Source organism: Thalassophryne amazonica, chromosome 19 (genome assembly GCF_902500255.1).
Source record: "Thalassophryne amazonica chromosome 19, fThaAma1.1, whole genome shotgun sequence".
Lineage (NCBI taxonomy): Eukaryota > Metazoa > Chordata > Actinopteri > Batrachoidiformes > Batrachoididae > Thalassophryne > Thalassophryne amazonica.
The window spans coordinates 32,507,642-32,525,143 of record NC_047121.1 but is presented as its reverse complement, the minus strand read 5'-3'; the positions used below and the strand labels follow the sequence as shown (position 1 = coordinate 32,525,143).

The following is a 17,502-nucleotide window of genomic DNA, read 5'->3' as shown; positions in this document are numbered from 1 at the left end:
CATTGATTTGCTCCCAGAAAATTTGGTCACAAACTCAATGCAGGGTCCTCTACTAAAGGTGACAGAGGCTGTCTGCTTTTCACAGGCACCATTCATGTGAATGTGCAGTTTCTTTTTCCTCACTCACATTTCAGTGCAACTCTGCATCAGAATTTACACAAAATACAAATACTACTTCAAAAAAGGATTAAATGATTAAATCTGTATTTAAAGCTGTATTTCAGGCCATTACATAAACTTTTTCAATGAATCTGCTGTTCATATGTGTCCTGAAGTGTTGGTGGCGGTCCATGCAGAGCACTAATTAGCTATGATCTCTTACACCAGCAATAATTATGTATAATCCATTCCACTGTCTGTTATTTCAGCCTTATTTGAGTTATGTCCTGTATGCCTTGCTGGGGACGGTGGGGTTGCTCCACTCATTACCTGCTGCCTCAAGTCCGTAAGCAGCTACCCTGGTACTGCTTCTCTCATCCTCTGCTCAAAACCAAGGAGTACTATCAGTTTGAAGTCAGGGGTAAGTGCATGACATCTGACTATGACAGTGGCTCTGTGTCTTATTCTGTCCCCAGTACACACGTTTAGAGCATATATAGAATCACCTTTTATTTCGGGGGAGTTTTGTAACCGCAACTCTTTTGGGGGGGGGGTATCAGTTTTTCATTGCAAAAGGTTTTCTAAGGCCGATATGTCTGGGGCGGAATCATTTTGGCATCTTGCTGCTGTCATTTCTTTATGTTTCTATTTGAGTCTTGTCTGTAATGCCATTGTCTAAACAAAATAATTTACTTTTTCTTGTAACATTTCAAATGTCTTCTACAACAGATGCAGCTCATGTGATGTGGTTTGAAAAGCTTCATGTGTGGCTGCTGTTTGTCGAAAAGAATGTTCTCTATCCCCTCGTCATCCTTAATGAGCTGAGTGGCAGCGCCAGAGAGCTTGCCAGTCCCAAGAAACTTGACACAGAGTGAGACTTTCCGTTGTTTGCTCACATCTGTCTTTCTTCTGTTTGGTTGTTTTTTCTTTAACCTTATTTCTTAACCAACTGTCTAAAGTGATGAATCATCATCTTTTCTGGCATACTTTGCTTTGCTTTGCTTTCCACCTAATTGTTAAATACCACTTTGATAAGTTTGTAATCAATTCAATATTTAATGTAAGCAAACCCAAGATATATCATGTTTTGTTTGGTCAACTTCATTTCATTTGTGAATCTACATCCATTCCTGCATTTCAGGCCTGTAACACAGTACGTACCCATACATTGCATTTTTAATGTGTGTGGAATGTGGTTTTGCATTATCTTTAAAAATTCACAGATGTCCCTTGAAAATATGTCTTGGAGGCAGCATATGTTGCTTTAACATCGCAAATATACTTTTCTGGATTAATGCTGCCATCACAGAAGTGTAAATTACCTTGCCAGTGGCACTGACACAACCCTATACTATGAGTGGCCCTGGCCTGTGGACTTGTTACTGATAAGTCTGGATGGTGCATACAGTGTACATTTTTTCCAACAAGATATAAAATACAGATTTGTCTGACCACAATATGCAGCCACCCTGTGATGGTCCAACCCAGATGCCTCCCAGTCCAGAGACGTTGATGCCGCTTCTCGGCGAGATTAAAGGATAAAAGATTCAAGTCATGAAAAAAAGTCATTTAATTTAATTTATATAGTGCTAAATCACAGCAAAGCTGCTTCAAGGCACTTCACACAAGTAAAGTCTAATCTTACCAACCCCTAGAGCAAGCACACAGGTGACAGTGGTAAGGAAAAACTCCCTCTGATGATATTGAGGAAGAAACCTCAAGCAGACCATACTCAAAGGGGTGACCCACTGCTTAGGTCATACTAATAAAATCATTTTTAACAATACAGAGGAACATCAAATTTTTGAGTTATTCAATTTCTTAGTATTTAAATAAGGGATTCATAATATTATATTGGCAATATGATCAAAATGTGCGCTGTCTAGAAACAATTTAGAATTTCAACCCAAGTGCGTCGAAATTAAAGCAATCAAACAACATGACATAACATGACATACCTTTGGTAGCGATGTCATCACATGTTCATCTTAGAATTGCATGCTTGCATTAAAATTCCTCCAGATTCTTTATCATTTCATGATATCATGCACCGTAGAGGGAGAAACTTTCTTTGAACAAGATTGTTTTGAAATATTTCAATAATTTTCTCATCTGTTTGTTGACAAACTGGAGATCCTCTGCCCATCTTTTCTTCTCAAAAATCTCAGCCTTTCATGGATACTGCTTTTGTACTAAATCATCATTACAATCACCTGTTGACCTCATGCCTTTAAAATGATATTATTTATTTATTTATTTAATTTTTACACATTACTTGCCCTAAATTGCTCCTTTTTTTTTTTTTTTTTTAATGTGTTTTAGGCCTGAAATGCAGGAATGGATGTATATTTACAATAGAAAGAGGTTGACTGCGCAAAGCATGAGTGATTATGGGTTCATACTGTCTGCAATGAAATAGAAAACAAAGTTGATGTCAGAATCACTGTGGGGGGGGTTCAGTATGCATTTTCCACACGTCACAACTTTTTCTGATTTTGGGTTATGGTTGCAGCATTGCATTTAAGGACTGGGTTGTCCAAACAACTTTTATTGTCCTTCAGGGTTGGCGCGCTGATGATCACAGTGGCAGGCCTGAAGCTGCTCCGTTCTTCCTACAGCAGCCCTACCTACCAGTATGTGACTGTCCTCTTTACTGTCCTCTTCTTTACCTTCGACTACTATCAGTTGTCTGAGACACTGCTGCTCGACCTTTTCCTCATGTCCATCATTTTCAGCAAGGTAAGCAGAATATGTAACCATGTTGTGCACAGCTTCTGTTGTGGCTGTTCTTTGCATATACAAAATATAGTTGTTATGCTGTTAATCAGATTGACTCCAAACTTAATTGAACAAATCTTTTATTAAAGTTAGTGTGGCCATTGGGGTCTTGCCATACACTGCAGCATCTGCATGTATTTATTATGTATCCATCCAACATTGTCTGTTTATTGACATTACTGCCCCAGATTGTTTTGGGAGGGGGGATAAAGATGCTCTTATCCGAATCAAATTCACAAGTTGATCATAATGAAACAGAAGACCTTGTTCTGACTGGGGGAAAAAAGAAGGATGGGGTGGCAGGCACCTGACAGTTTTCCTAATGGCCCTGTCACACCTTGACGATTTAGCCTCCATGTGCCAACCGTATTAAAAATGCTGGTGTATGTCTAATAAATTATGCAGCTGTCACACCTTGACGATTTATCCAGTGTATGCTGGCATTCCCTTTTCCACTGAGTGGTTCCGGTCGGTACTGCACGGTGTAGTGCGGGTCAGAATGGTTGTCTGGCTTGGTTTGCATTTCTTCTGCCTTCAGAACCCTTTTATTTGGCAGGTGCAACACGTAAATATTGACGAACAAGTCATCCAGCATGCAAGGAATGCTGGACGACGTGTTCATCACGCGGCGTTTTGCTGTCGCGCGGCTCCGCTGCACACAGAGGCGAAATGGAGTAATTTAACATTATTTTATTTTATTTTTGTCTTGGTGAATCATGGGATTTATTTTCATTGCGTGCAGACTGCTGATGAGTCGACTGATGGCTGTGGTAAACTCTCCCATGAATGAATGAAGCACTGTGACTTTTTCAAACTCTTAAGCACCGGTGTCACAGACCGAACGGTTCGTCCCTAAAAATTGGTCCGCCCTGCCTCTACTGCGCATGCGTCATTTCGGAGCTCAGCCACTCATCTGAGAGAGAGCCTCTTTACCCAAAGTGATCAAATGGATTAATGGGATTATTAACCATCAGATGACAAGGTAAAACCTCATAAATCATTATAAAGTCAGTTTCAAGCAGAAACGAGGTGATACTCTGTGACGCTTTGAAATGACCGACGCACAGTGAACGCATCAGCTAGCAGCTCGTGTAGCTGCGGCGCTCTGATCGCTTCTTGCATCTTTTATGATGAAATAATGCTGAATTTATGTGGAAATGATTGTTGTACAAAAGCTTCAGATATTTGTCGCTGAGATAGATGACTGGAGTGTAGCTTGAAGCAGAAACAGGGTGATAATCCGTGAACCGCGGCTAATGACACATGCGCAGTGAAGGCAGGGCGGACCGATTTTTTTTGGGGGGGGGGGGGGGGGGGGGGTCGGCAACACCGTTCGTGGTCTAATTGGTCGCCACCCTACAGAGGGACTTGCTTTAAAACGCTGTTTCCAGCCATGACAAGGAACTAAAGTATTTTCAGACGCTGTTTTCCAAAATCAGGACGCTTTATGTGGATATAAGGTTTCATCAGGATGTGATGATGAATCCAGCTGAAATGAACAGGGAAAATTAAGACTTTACATTTACTCCGTGTGTGAATGTTTCAAATATTAAAACCAGTCTGTTTGCATGGGGATCACAGCTTTCAGCCAATCAATGAATAGCATTAATGGATGTATTTCGACATGATTAAATTACAAGAAACGTGTGTCAGCAGTCGCATAACTTACCTACAACGTATGTCCCACATGTGCAGGATGTATGAGTCATATGCTGGTATACGTTTAAAATTTTAAGCATTCCTAAATTTTTTTGAGATGCTCGCTGTGTTACGATGTATATCATCGTACTCTTAACTTATCACAAACTTACCCATAACCTATTAATTGTACACCTGCCATTTTTAATATTTTTTTTTTTTTTTGGGGGGGGGGGGGGGGATTTTTTTTATTATTACTTTTGGTGGGTAAACAGACCTGAAAATGCACCAAAATGCATCTGAGATCTAAACAAACAAACAAACAAACAAACAGGTTATTTATTTCAGCAACAACACAGCAGCATAAAGACAACATATCAAACAAATCAAAAAAACAAGACCAAATTTAACACCGTGTGCCTGAAAAGGGGGTGGGAAGAAGCAAAGCTTATAAATTACCCACCCCTCATACCCCATCCCAAAAGTCCAAGTCCAACATATAATTACACTTATGCTCACACTCCTATATATACAAATAAGCAAATTAAATACATACATCCACAAATGTATACATCTTTTTTTTTTTTTTAATTATGATTTTCTTTATATCCAGAAATTATTAATTTCTTATAATGTTTCTTAAAACAGACTAAAGAACTACATAATCTAATTTCCACAGGACATTTGTTCCAAATCTTCACCCCTTTAACTGAAACACAAAAACCCTTGACATTAGTACGTACGGGAGGCTTCTTAAAAACCATACATCCTCGTAAACTGTATTCAGATTTCCTGATCTTGAACAGGCTCTGGACATAAAGTGGCAAGGCCTGGTTATTAGCTTTGTACAAAGTTTGTATGGTGATATAATCCACTAAATCTCTAAATTTCAGGTAAATTTAAAGTCATAAACAGAGAATGCGTTGGCTCAAGATAAGGTTTATTACAGATGATTCTGATGGCATGTTTTTGTAAAAGAAATACATGATTGGTATTTGATTTGTAAGTGTTACCCCAGAGTTCGATACAATATGTCATATATGGTACAATTAAAGAATGATATAATCTGAGTAGCCCATCCTGGGACAATATGTCCTTGACCCTGTACATGATAGCGATAGATTTGACATTTTAAATTTTATATAATTTATATGAGGTTTCCAGCTGAGTTTATTGTCAATTATAACACCTAGAAATTTGTTCTCAGGTGGTCAGCATATGCTGGCTAAATCGTCCAGGTGTGACACGGCCTTAACTGACAGTTCAGCAACTCTTCCAGTCCTGTGTGATGTTCCTAGTTATTTTTAGTGCATTATCCTTCAGTGAGTATCTGTCACTGTGCAGCTATTCTAGCCGTTAAGGTCACGAAACAAAGGCAACACAAACTACATTTTGGTCATTCATATGTCAGTTGAAATATACTAAGATAGAATTGTTTAAAATAACTTGTATACAACTTTAACCCTCTGGGGCCAACGCCGTTGTATACGACGGCTAGCACCAAGCTTTACTAAGTTATAAATAACTTTTTAATGATATGAGATAGAAACTTACTTTTTTTTTTTGCTGAAAGTTAACTCCGCGGACTTTGAGCCAGCCATCGGCCATCTTGTACTCCTCATAGAAGCTGTGTGATGACGTGCGCAATGTGAGTGTCCAATCGGAATTGGTTCACCGTCACATGGTTTTCCAAAATCCAATCGTAGGGCAGATTTACCTCACATGAAAAGCCAAAGATCATTTTCAGGAGTGATATGTTACTAGTTGGCCCGTTTGAATAGCCCCCTGGGTGCTTCAATGAGTACATAATATTCTAATGTGCCCTGCGCCATTACGCACAGCGATCAGTGAAAGTGAGCAGATGGAGAGCCTCTGATGACAATCTCACGTGCTCAAACAGAGTGTGTAACTATCAAGATTTCTCCACTAGTTTGCATGTGAATGTTACTGGATAACTCTGTTGCTTTCTCTGCGTAAAGCGCTGTTTACCATATCAAAATAACAAAACACATAGACCATTTTGTATATATTGTTCAAAATGTACATTTGTGTTTATTGTTTGAACCTTTTTGTTGTACAGTCTTTCACACAAGACCTCAAATGACCTTTATAAAGTGTCAAAACAGTTGTTTATTCTAGTTTGCAGTGTGTTTTGAATAAATGTGTGTGGAAAATTATTTTTTGCTTTATTTTTCCTTGCCTATTTTTGATTGTAAACCTTTATAACACTTATTAATGTGTGTGGAAAATTATTGTTTGCTTTATTTTTCCTTGCCTATTTTTGATTGTAAACCTTTATAACACTTATAAAACACAAAAAAACATATATATTCATAAAGCACAGGTTGTCCTGAAAAAAAAAGACATAAAACCTGATTGTGGGATGCAGGGAGAGCTGTTAACAGCAATAATAAAACATTTATGCCAGGTGAGTGAACTGTCCAAAAAACGCCCTGGGACCCCAGAGGGTTACATTTTGTAGGTGCCATTTGCTTGGATGCCCTCCATTTTAATTCAATTTACTCATATAGAGCCAAATCACAACATAAGTCAAGTCCCGAGGCCTTATCATATTGTTGACAGAAATAAATCTTTATGAATGTGGTTCCAGTTAATGCATTGACATTTTTGTGCAGATATTGTAGGATTTTGTTTAACAGTGTAGTAGATATATAGTGCAATTACCGTATTCTCCAGAGTATAAAGAGTGTAACTTGCACCCTGTTTCTGTATTACAACCCCTGGCAAAAATTATGGAATCACCGGCCTCGGAGGATGTTCATTCAGTTGTTTAATTTTGTAGAAAAAAAATAGATCACAGACATGACACAAAACTAAAGTCATTTCAAATGGCAACTTTCTGGCTTTAAGAAACACTATAAGAAATCAAGAAAAAAAATTGTGGCAGTCACTAACGGTTACTTTTTACACCAAGCAGAGGGAAAAAAATATGGAATCACTCAATTCTGAGGAAAAAATTATGGAATCACCCTGTAAATTTTCATCCCCAAAACTAACACCTGCATCAAATCAGATCTGCTCATTAGTCTACATCTAAAAAGGAGTGATCACACCTTGGAGAACTGTTGCACCAAGTGGACTGACATGAATCATGGCTCCAACACGAGAGGTGTCAATTGAAACAAGTAGAGGATTATCAAACTCTTAAAAGAGGGTAGATCATCACGCAATGTTGCAAAAGATGTTGGTTGCTCACAGTCAGCTGTGTCTAAACTCTGGACCAAATACAAACAACATGGGAAGGTTGTTAAAGGCAGACATACTGGTAGACCAAGGAAGACATCAAAGCATCAAGACAGAAAACTTAAAGCAGTATGTCTCAAAAATCGAAAATGCACAACAAAACAGAGGAACAAATGGGAGGAAACTGGAGTCAACGTCTGTGACCGAACTGTAAGAAATCGCCTAAAGGAAATGGGATTTACATACAGAAAAGCTAAACGAAAGCCATCATTAACACCTAAACAGAAAAAAACAAGGTTACAGTGGGCTAAGGAAAAGCAGTCGTGGACTGTGGATGACTGGATGAAAGTTATATTCAGTGATGAATCTCGAATCTGCATTGGGCAAGGTGATGATGCTGGAACTTTTGTTTGGTGCCGTTCCAATGAGATTTATAAAGATGACTGCCTGAAGAGAACATGTAAATTTCCACAGTCATTGATGATATGGGGCTGCATGTCAGGTAAAGGCACTGGGGAGATGGCTGTCATTACATCATCAATAAATGCACAAGTTTACGTTGATATTGGGACACTTTTCTTATCCCATCAATTGAAAAGATGTTTGGGGATGATGAAATCATTTTTCAAGATGATAATGCATCTTGGCATAGAGCAAAAAACTGTGAAAACATTCCTTGCAAAAAGACACATAGGGTCATGTCATGGCCTGCAAATAGTCCGATCTTAAACCAATTGAAAATCTTTGGTGTAAGTTGAAGAAAATGGTCCATGACAAGGCTCCAACCTGCAAAGCTGATCTGGCAACAGCAATCAGAGAAAGTTGGAGCCAGATTGATGAAGAGTACTGTTGTCACTCATTAAGTCCATGCCTCAGAGACTGCAAGCTGTTATAAAAGCCAGAGGTGGTGCAACAAAATACTAGTGATGTGTTGCGTTCTTTTGTTTTTCATGATTCCATAAATTATTCCTCAGAATTGAGTGATTCCATATTTTTTTTCCCTCTGCTTGGTCTAAAAAGTAACCGTTACTGACTGCCACAATTTTTTTTCTTGATTTCTTATAGTGTTTCTTAAAGCCAGAAAGTTGCTATTTGAAATGACTTTAGTTTTGTGTCATGTCTGTGATCTGCTTTTTTTCTACAAAATTAAACAACTGAATGAACATCCTCTGAGGCCGGTGATTCCATAGTTTTTGCCAGGGGTTGTATTAGCTCTTTAGTTTGGTGTGCATTGTTGTAGTCTCCTTTTATTATTGCCATTTATTATTTTATTGTTAGAGTTTATTTTGTTTAGTGGTTTGCTTTGCTTATGAATAACAAATGTGTGATTCATCTAGATTTTTTTTTTTGTTGTTGTTGTTGTTTTATCTTAATATCCATTTTTCGTTATTTATAGCTATGGGAACTGTTCTTCAAGCTGCACTTTGTCTACACCTACATCGCTCCCTGGCAGATCACATGGGGTTCAGCCTTCCATGCTTTTGCTCAGCCATTTGCTGTGCCTCGTATCCTGTTTACACACTTTCAAACTGATTTTTTTATTTATTTGCTGCTGTGCAGTTGCATTGCGGAAACTCTTACCTTTGTCACACTGGACATGACTTATTGTAATATATTCAAAATGGGTGAATAAAACCTTGGAATTAATTTGTATATAACTGTTGTTTTTGTTTGTTTGTTTGTTTGTTTGTTAAGGCATATCCCAACACACTGACAGAATGCATGCTTGTCAAATAATCCTTGACCTCAGTCCTTCCTAGACTCAGAGCCATGCTGTTGTGTTCCAAGCTATAGTGTCCGCTGTCTTCTCAACTCCCCCTCACCCCTTCCTGGGTAAGTGCCATCTCATCACCAGCCTATGTTCGCCCTGTCAAGTTCTGGGAGAGAGACTACAAGTAAACTAAATCTCATATGGTCTTACTTGGTATGTATGAATTTAGAATTTTCATCCTTTTTGGAACTCTGTTTATGCAGCACCAAGCGAGTGGACCACTCCAACACACGACTGGCTTCTCAGCTGGACGAAATCCAGGTAACTGCATGTCACGTAAATGTGCCATTTATTTATTAATTTATTTGGCAGGGTGGGCGGGTGTCACCTGTCCATACATCTGTCAGTAATTCTTTTAGTGCAGCTTTTTCTAAACTGTTTGGAGGATTTCAGAAATGGCAGGATGCCAAATGAAGGTGGTGCATGAAGGAAAATAATCCCCTGAGTTATCTAAGCAAACTGGCTGCAAAAGCAATTTGAATGAAAAAAATAATCCATATTAGTTTGTCCAATTACTTAAGTTCTGAAAATGTCCTTTGGACCAAGGCCCACAGGACTCAAGCTATCAAGATTTGCGCACGATGATTTTCTGAAAACCTTTGAATTTTTCTCAGATGTTGTACAGACAATCTTTGGGGGACTGTCTGGTCAGGGCAAGTTGGACTTTCTGATTGAATCCATGTGGCCCCCAAGAATGGCAAAAAAAAATTACACTGCTCATTTTATTGCAGAAACATGGTTCATAATTTTTTTAGAAATTTGATGCAAACTGTCTGTCTGAGGGACTGTCTAGTCATGGTTAGTCAAACTAAATCCTTGAGGGCCTCCAAGAGCAAAAAGAAAAAGAACCTATTTTTCCACATTGATTTATTGCACAAAATCTGTTAAATAACTTTTTTCTTTAACTTTGCATAAATATTCTTTCAGAGGCTATATATATGCATTCTAAAGCCCCCCCCCCCACACACACACACACAAAGGGTTAAGAAAGTGGGCATTCACTGATTTTTCTCAAAAAATATTCAAATATTTTTCAGAAATTTTGTACAGCCAACACCCCCCCCCCCCCCCCCCCCACCCCCACACACACACACACACACACACACACACACACACTAGAGGTGGGTGAACAATTTAAGGGGACTATATGCAGCACAAATGAGTTTGGCCAGTGTGCTTGTTTCTTGTGCAGAAGGCTCCTGGTTTAAGGCCACCCCTGCAAATTCTCCATGTAATGTGGAGCTGTGTCAGGAAGGGCATCCGGCATAAAACTTGTGACAAATCAGTATGCAGATCCGTCTCCTATCTGCTGTGGTGACCCCCAGCAGAAAACAAGGGAGAAGCTGAAGGGATTTACTCACATACAAATGACTTGCTTAATGCCACTTTGCCCATGTTTGGTCAAAATGGCTCTTTGTCCAAAAGACTTCAGGGTCTTTTGACCTTTCTTTTTTAACGCATCATATTTGTCAGTTACATATACAGAGGTTGACCAATTTGCTATTTGGGTATTTCATCACAAAATATGTACTACCACTGATGGATATATAAATCATATAAGCTCTAGTATGCCAGAGCTGTAGATGGAGGTTGAAGTATCATTTTCGGTATCACTTTCGGTGACTTAGAGTGTCTCTGTTCTTCCTTTCTACCATTATTCTTCTTTCCCTCCCCAGGTTCTGATGACAACAATTTGAACTCTATTTTCTATGAACACCTCACTCGGTCTCTGCAGCACAGCCTGTGTGGAGATCTCCTTCTGGGCCGATGGGGGAACTTCAGCACTGGTGATTGCTTTATCCTCGCCTCCGACTACCTGAATGCTCTGGTGCACCTTATCGAGATCGGCAATGGTCTGGTTACTTTTCAGCTCAGAGGACTGGAATTCAGAGGTGAGAAGATGCGCATTTCATAAATAAATATTGCCTGAACACTGTATAATTAAGATTTTGGTTTCAATTTATTTCTGCTGGAATTTCATTCATTACAGTACTAATGAATGAAACCCCGGTATTGTAAGATAGATGATGTAAAAATATCATTTGAGTTTCTTATGATGCCATGTCCAACACACTATCTATCTAAGGCTTGTTTATGTCACATTACAGTTTATAAGACCTGTGAATATATGCTATCTATATATATAGATATATATATATATATATATATATATATACACTCTCAACAAAATATAAACGCAACACTTTGGTTTTTGCTCCCATTTTGTATGAGATGAACTCAAGATCTAAAACTTTTTCCACATACACAGTATCACCATTTCCCTCAAATATTGTTCACAAACCAGTCTAATCTGTGATCGTGAGCACTTCTCCTTTGCTGAGATAATCCATCCCACTTCACAGGTGTGCCTACCAAGATGCTGATTAAGCACCATGATTAGTGCACAGGTGTACCTTAGACCTGTCCACAATAAAGGCCACTCTGAAAGGTGCAGTTTTGTTTATTGGGGGGGATACCCGTCAGTATCTGGTGTGACCACCATTTGTCTCATGCAGTGCAACCATCTCCTTCGCATAGAGTTGATCAGGTGGCAATTGTGGCCTGTGGAATGTTGGTCCACTCCTCTTCAATGGCTGTGTGAAGTTGCTGGATATTGGCAGGAACTGGTACACGCTGTCGTATACGCCGGTCCAGAGCATCCCAAACATGTTCAATGGGTGACATGTGCGGTGAGTATGCGGCCATGCAAGAACTGGGACATTTCAGCTTCCAAGAATTGTGTACAGATCCCTTGCAACATGGGGCCGTGCATTATCCTGCTGCAACATGAGGTGATGTTCTTGGATGTATGGCACAACAATGGGCCTCAGGATCTCGTCACGGTATCTCTGTGCATTCAAAATGCCATCAATAAATTGCACCTGTGTTCTTCGTCCATAACAGACGCCTGCCCATACCATAACCCCACCGCCACCATGGGCCACTTGATCCACAACATTGACATCAGAAAACCACTCACCCACACGACGCCACACACGCTGTCTGCCATCTGCCCTGGACAGTGTGAACCAGGATTCATCCGTGAAGAGAACACCTCTCCAACGTGCCAAACGCCAGCGAATGTGAGCATTTGCCCACTCAAGTCGGTTACAACGATGAACTGGAGTCAGGTCGAGACCCCGATGAGGACGACGACCATGCAGATGAGCTTCCCTGAGATAGTTTCTGACAGTTTGTGCAGAAATTCTTTGGTTATGCAAACCGATCGTTTCAGCAGCTGTCCGAGTGGCTGGTCTCAGACGATCTTGGAGGTGAACATGCTGGATGTGGAGGTTCCTGGGCTGGTGTGGTTTACACGTGGTCTGCGGTTGTGAGGCTGGTTGGATGTACTGCCAAATTCTCTGAAACGCCTTTGGAGACGGCTTATGGTAGAGAAATGAACATTCAATACACGAGCAACAGCTCTGGTTGACATTCCTGCTGTCAGCATGCCAATTGCACGCTCCCTCAAATCTTGCGACATCTGTGGCATTGTGCTGTGTGATAAAACTGCACCTTTCAGAGTGGCCTTTTATTGTGGGCAGTCTAAGGCACACCTGTGCACTAATCATGGTGTCTAATCAGCATCTTGATATGGCACACCTGTGAGGTGGGATGGATTATCTCAGCAAAGGAGAACTGCTCACTATCACAGATTTAGACTGGTTTGTGAACAATATTTGAAGGAAATGGTGATATTGTGTATGTGGAAAAAGTTTTAGATGTTTGAGTTCATCTCATACAAAATGGGAGCAAAACCAAAAGTGTGGCGTTTATATTTTTGTTGAGTGTGTATATATATAGAGAGAGAGAGAGAGAGAGATTCACACAGACACACATATTTAAAAAAAAAAAAGCTACCCAATCAGTTTTCTGAAAAGTTTAGCCATGGTCTAATCTTTATTTGCAAATACTTCTGGACAAAGGTATGATTCAGAAGCTGAATGAAGTTTAACTATTCCATGCATTGCCATTTTAAGATCTTACTTGTCAGGTCAGGTGTGCTTTATCTTAATCTCAAAAAATATTTCTGTGTGCTTTATCAAACTGATCTCACATTTAGCAACCTGCTGGGATGGAGTGCATGTGACATTTATTATTTTTCGAAATTCCTGTTCAAACCATGATGTGTGATGTACAATTTCTGAACAACTTTTCCCTTGTCATGTTAGCGGTCATGTCTGTTATTGAAAAAAAAATCTGTCGCTTACAAGATTTCACCAGAGTAAAGTTATTGTTTAAAGAGCATATTATTGAATGATGATAAGCCAAGGAGAGAAAAGACAAGTGTTTGATATAGCTTTGTGTATATGCATGAAATAGTATCTCAAAAAGTGGGCAGTCAGTCATGTCATGACAAACCACATGCACACATGTAGGCTAGTCAGATTGTTTTACATGTACCAGCATGAAGTAGAATGCAGGAAAAAATGGAAGTGTTAATTCTCATCAGATCTGAGTCATATTCTCTCTTATGCATCTGTGAGAGCATGATAGCAGTTGCCCCTCCCATTACAGAAGCTGCCAAACTGAAGATACAATACAAGAGCACTATTCAGCACTGCAACTTCTGTTTTATTCAGAAAACAGGATTGGGTCCCACACCATCAGTGTTTGAGTATTTGTCATCACTGAGTAGTCTAGTATAGCTCTAGCAATTACAGATACCATAAAATGCAATGACTTTAACAATGTATTTTATTTAGCTGCTCTCTGAAAGATATCAAGTATCGTTTTCACTATCTCTACCACAAACATGCACATAAAAATAAAACTAACATTTCTCTGTGATCAAGCTGATGTGTAAATTTCTGGCTAAAAAAAAAAAAAGCCCGCAGCAATTAGATACCCAGTCAGGGCACGAAATGTGCGTAATATGCGTCTATCACTTGTGTTTTACAGACTGTTTTTGGTTTTCATTTCAATATGTATCTTGAAATAAACTGTTTCTGCTTCAGTGTGGATTTTGGTGTTCAGTCACTTTGATGGCAGGTTAAAATTAAAGGCAGAAATTAAATTACAGTGCAGATTGTTTCTGTTTTGGAGCAGAGTGATTTTATTGATTGGAGCAGGCATCAGAGTGCAGCATAACAGTCAATCTGTGTGCAGGGCCGTGCGTTCATAGACTCACTGTTCACTGACCTCTTTAAAATTCTGAAGACATTCACAAAGTGAAGAGCAGAGTCATGTAGAATACACTACAACTGGCAATTACCATGTTTCCATTCCAGTGCAACCTCCAGCCCATCTACAAGACATGTCCATGTCCACAAGAAATTTCTGGAATTCAAATAATTGCATGTAGACCTTGCAGGTCTCATTTCATAAGTGTCATATTCAGACAGGCCTTGGCATTTCATTGGCTCTCTAATGTGATGCCACCTGTTCTGTTAGTTCATATGGAAATGCTTGAATCCCACAGATCTTGTGCTCCTCTTTTGCCAAGGAACCTCCTGGCCCTGGCTGTCCAGGATTTTATAGTGAAGTAAAAAAGCTCCTGTCACAGCTATGTCCTGCATTTTAGTAGGAACAAGACTATGGCATTCAAACATTCTCACAACAGGCATTCTGGTTTTGTCAAGGTACGCCTGTAATTAGTGTTTTAAAGAACACATAGCTGATGTAATGGGTAAAATTGTGCAAGTGACTGCTCGGTCTTCCATTGTCCAAAGTTAAACACAAGCAGTCTGAAACAACTAACGTGATCAGAGTGACCCGGTTTATTACTCCAGGCAGTTGTTCACCACTAATCTCTGTAGCTCAAAATCCACCTGCTGGAATTAATGTGTGGTTATGCCTGAAGTCAACCTACGTACAGCACCATGGGCAGACACTCATGGAAATTAGGTTTTTGTCATCTGTAGCTGCACATTTACAGCGGCAAGTTAGAGTCCCCACACTGTTTGATGTTGATGTAGTGCTGTGTAGTGTTCTGTTCCTCTCAGCATTCCCATTTTCCTTCTTTCACCCCAGGAACATACTGCCAGCAGAGGGAGGTTGAAGCATCACTGAGGGGGTGGAGGAAGATGAGGGCTGCTGTTGCTGTGAGCCAGGGACACCTTCCCATGTTTTGTCTTTTAATGCTACCTTTGGGCAACGCTGGCTGGCCTGGGAGGTGCTCGTCACTAAATATGTGCTTGAGGGCTACAGCATTACTGACAACAGCGCTGCTTCCATGCTGCAGGTGTTTGATCTGCGGCGCATTTCCACAACTTACTATGTTAAGGTTAGAAGAAGTGTCAAAGTTGTATTGAAATTCCTGTGGTGCATTTATTGCTCAGACTATTAGTCAATCATCAGAAACCTAATTTGTCTTTTGTCATTACAAATGTAATAACTTGCCCCTCTCTCATCTCAGGGTATTATCTACTATGTCATTGCATCCCAAACTGGAAGAATGGCTCGCTAATGAGACCATGAAGGATGGTCTGCAGGGATGTGGTGAGAGGAACTATGTAGACCTGGATCCCACATTCAATCCCAACATTGATGAGGACTATGACCATCGTCTTGCAGGCATCTCTAGGGATAGCTTTCTGCGGGGTTTACCTGGGCTGGATCCAGTACTGCAACTCACAAAGGGCCATTGGTACTGCTGCTTCTTTAAGTTTCCTGCGTGCTGGTGTCAGCAGTCTTAGGGTACCTTGACACTTGCACGAATTTGATCCCCACACTGCGCACAATCATCGTGACAATGCGTCCCGCTTTTTCCCCACTGGACGCCACGCTTTGTCCAGCTTGACGCTGTTATATAAAATAATCATTTTGTAGCGATGATGCATTTGTTCTCAGAGCTTGGCTGATTAAGCCATTCTCTCATCGCTCCCAGCATCACAGAAAAATTATCTGCAGCTGCAGGTTGTGTCGTGCACGTCATGCGGTGGAGAACGCATTTGGAATGTTGTCTCAAAGGTGAATTATTATAATATATATAATATATATATATATTATATAGTGTGGGGCCGCACGGTGGCTTAGTGGTTAGCACTGTTGCCTCACAGCGAGAAGGTCATGGGTTCAGTTCCCGTGGCCTTTCTGTGTGGAGTTTGCATGTTCTCCCCGTGTTTGCGTGGGTTTCCTCCGGGTGCTCCGGTTTCCTCCCACATCCAAAGACGTGGGTTAGGTGGATTGGAATCTTTAAAATTGTCCTTAGGTGTGCGTGTGGGTGTGTCTGTTTGTGTGTCTATTTGTGGCCCTGCGACAGACTGGCGTCCTGTCCTGGGTGTACCCCGCCTCACGCCCTATGACTGCTGGGATAGGCTCCAGCCCCCCGCGACCCTTAATTGGACTAAGCGGTAGAAGATGGATGGATATATATATTGTAAAGGATTGGTTAAGACAGTTGCATTTTCATTCCTTCTTATGAGTTTAATAATGTATCTGTAAAATTATGTTTATTACAGATGTAACATCTCCTCATAATTGTTCCGATGCACTGTGCGCAATGACGCTCATTAGCACGCAGTGTCGTCGAATAGGTTGTGCAATGTTCATGACTAGTTCATGAAACTAATGCGTGCCAGACGTTTTAAACATTTCAAAATTTTGTTTCCACACTGGCACACAGCGGTGCACTGTTTACAACAGTTTGACTGGTTTATTCATTGTGCGGGGATCAAATTTGTGCACGTGTCAAGGTGCCTTTACTCATACCCACGTGATAATGCAGGGGTTTAGCTTGTTGGGATTAAGGTTTTTGTGACTTTGTCAGGTCTGTCTAGCACTTGAATTATCTTTGTGCATGATTTGTATTATTAGCACTCAAAATGTGGTATCTGGCATATGAAGTGGCATGTAAAACACACAAAAAACACACATATAAAGTTTTGATTTTAATGACACTGTCATATGACACATGGGACTTCCCCAAAACTACTTGGGACATTCGTTTTTATATGAGACTACAACCCCTGGAAAAAATTATGGAATCACCGCCTCGGAGGATGTTCATTCAGTTGTTTAATTTTGTAGAAAAAAGCAGATCACAGGACATGACACAAAACTAAAGTCAT

At 40.2% G+C, this 17,502-nt stretch overlaps 1 protein-coding gene across 1 annotated transcript in view; it reads left to right on the top strand.

Annotated features, from left to right (window-relative positions):
• Positions 1-17,502, top strand: part of pcnx1 (pecanex 1) — a 123,798-nt gene that overhangs the window by 81,410 nt on the left and 24,886 nt on the right. Inside the window, 14 exon segments of the mRNA XM_034159965.1 lie at positions 369-419; positions 421-520; positions 829-970; positions 2,661-2,838; positions 9,116-9,231; positions 9,488-9,575; positions 9,577-9,614; positions 9,694-9,745; positions 11,160-11,382; positions 15,464-15,490; positions 15,493-15,716; positions 15,849-15,874; positions 15,876-16,023; positions 16,025-16,079. Of these exon segments, the coding sequence (XP_034015856.1) occupies positions 369-419; positions 421-520; positions 829-970; positions 2,661-2,838; positions 9,116-9,231; positions 9,488-9,575; positions 9,577-9,614; positions 9,694-9,745; positions 11,160-11,382; positions 15,464-15,490; positions 15,493-15,716; positions 15,849-15,874; positions 15,876-16,023; positions 16,025-16,079 (1,468 nt within the window).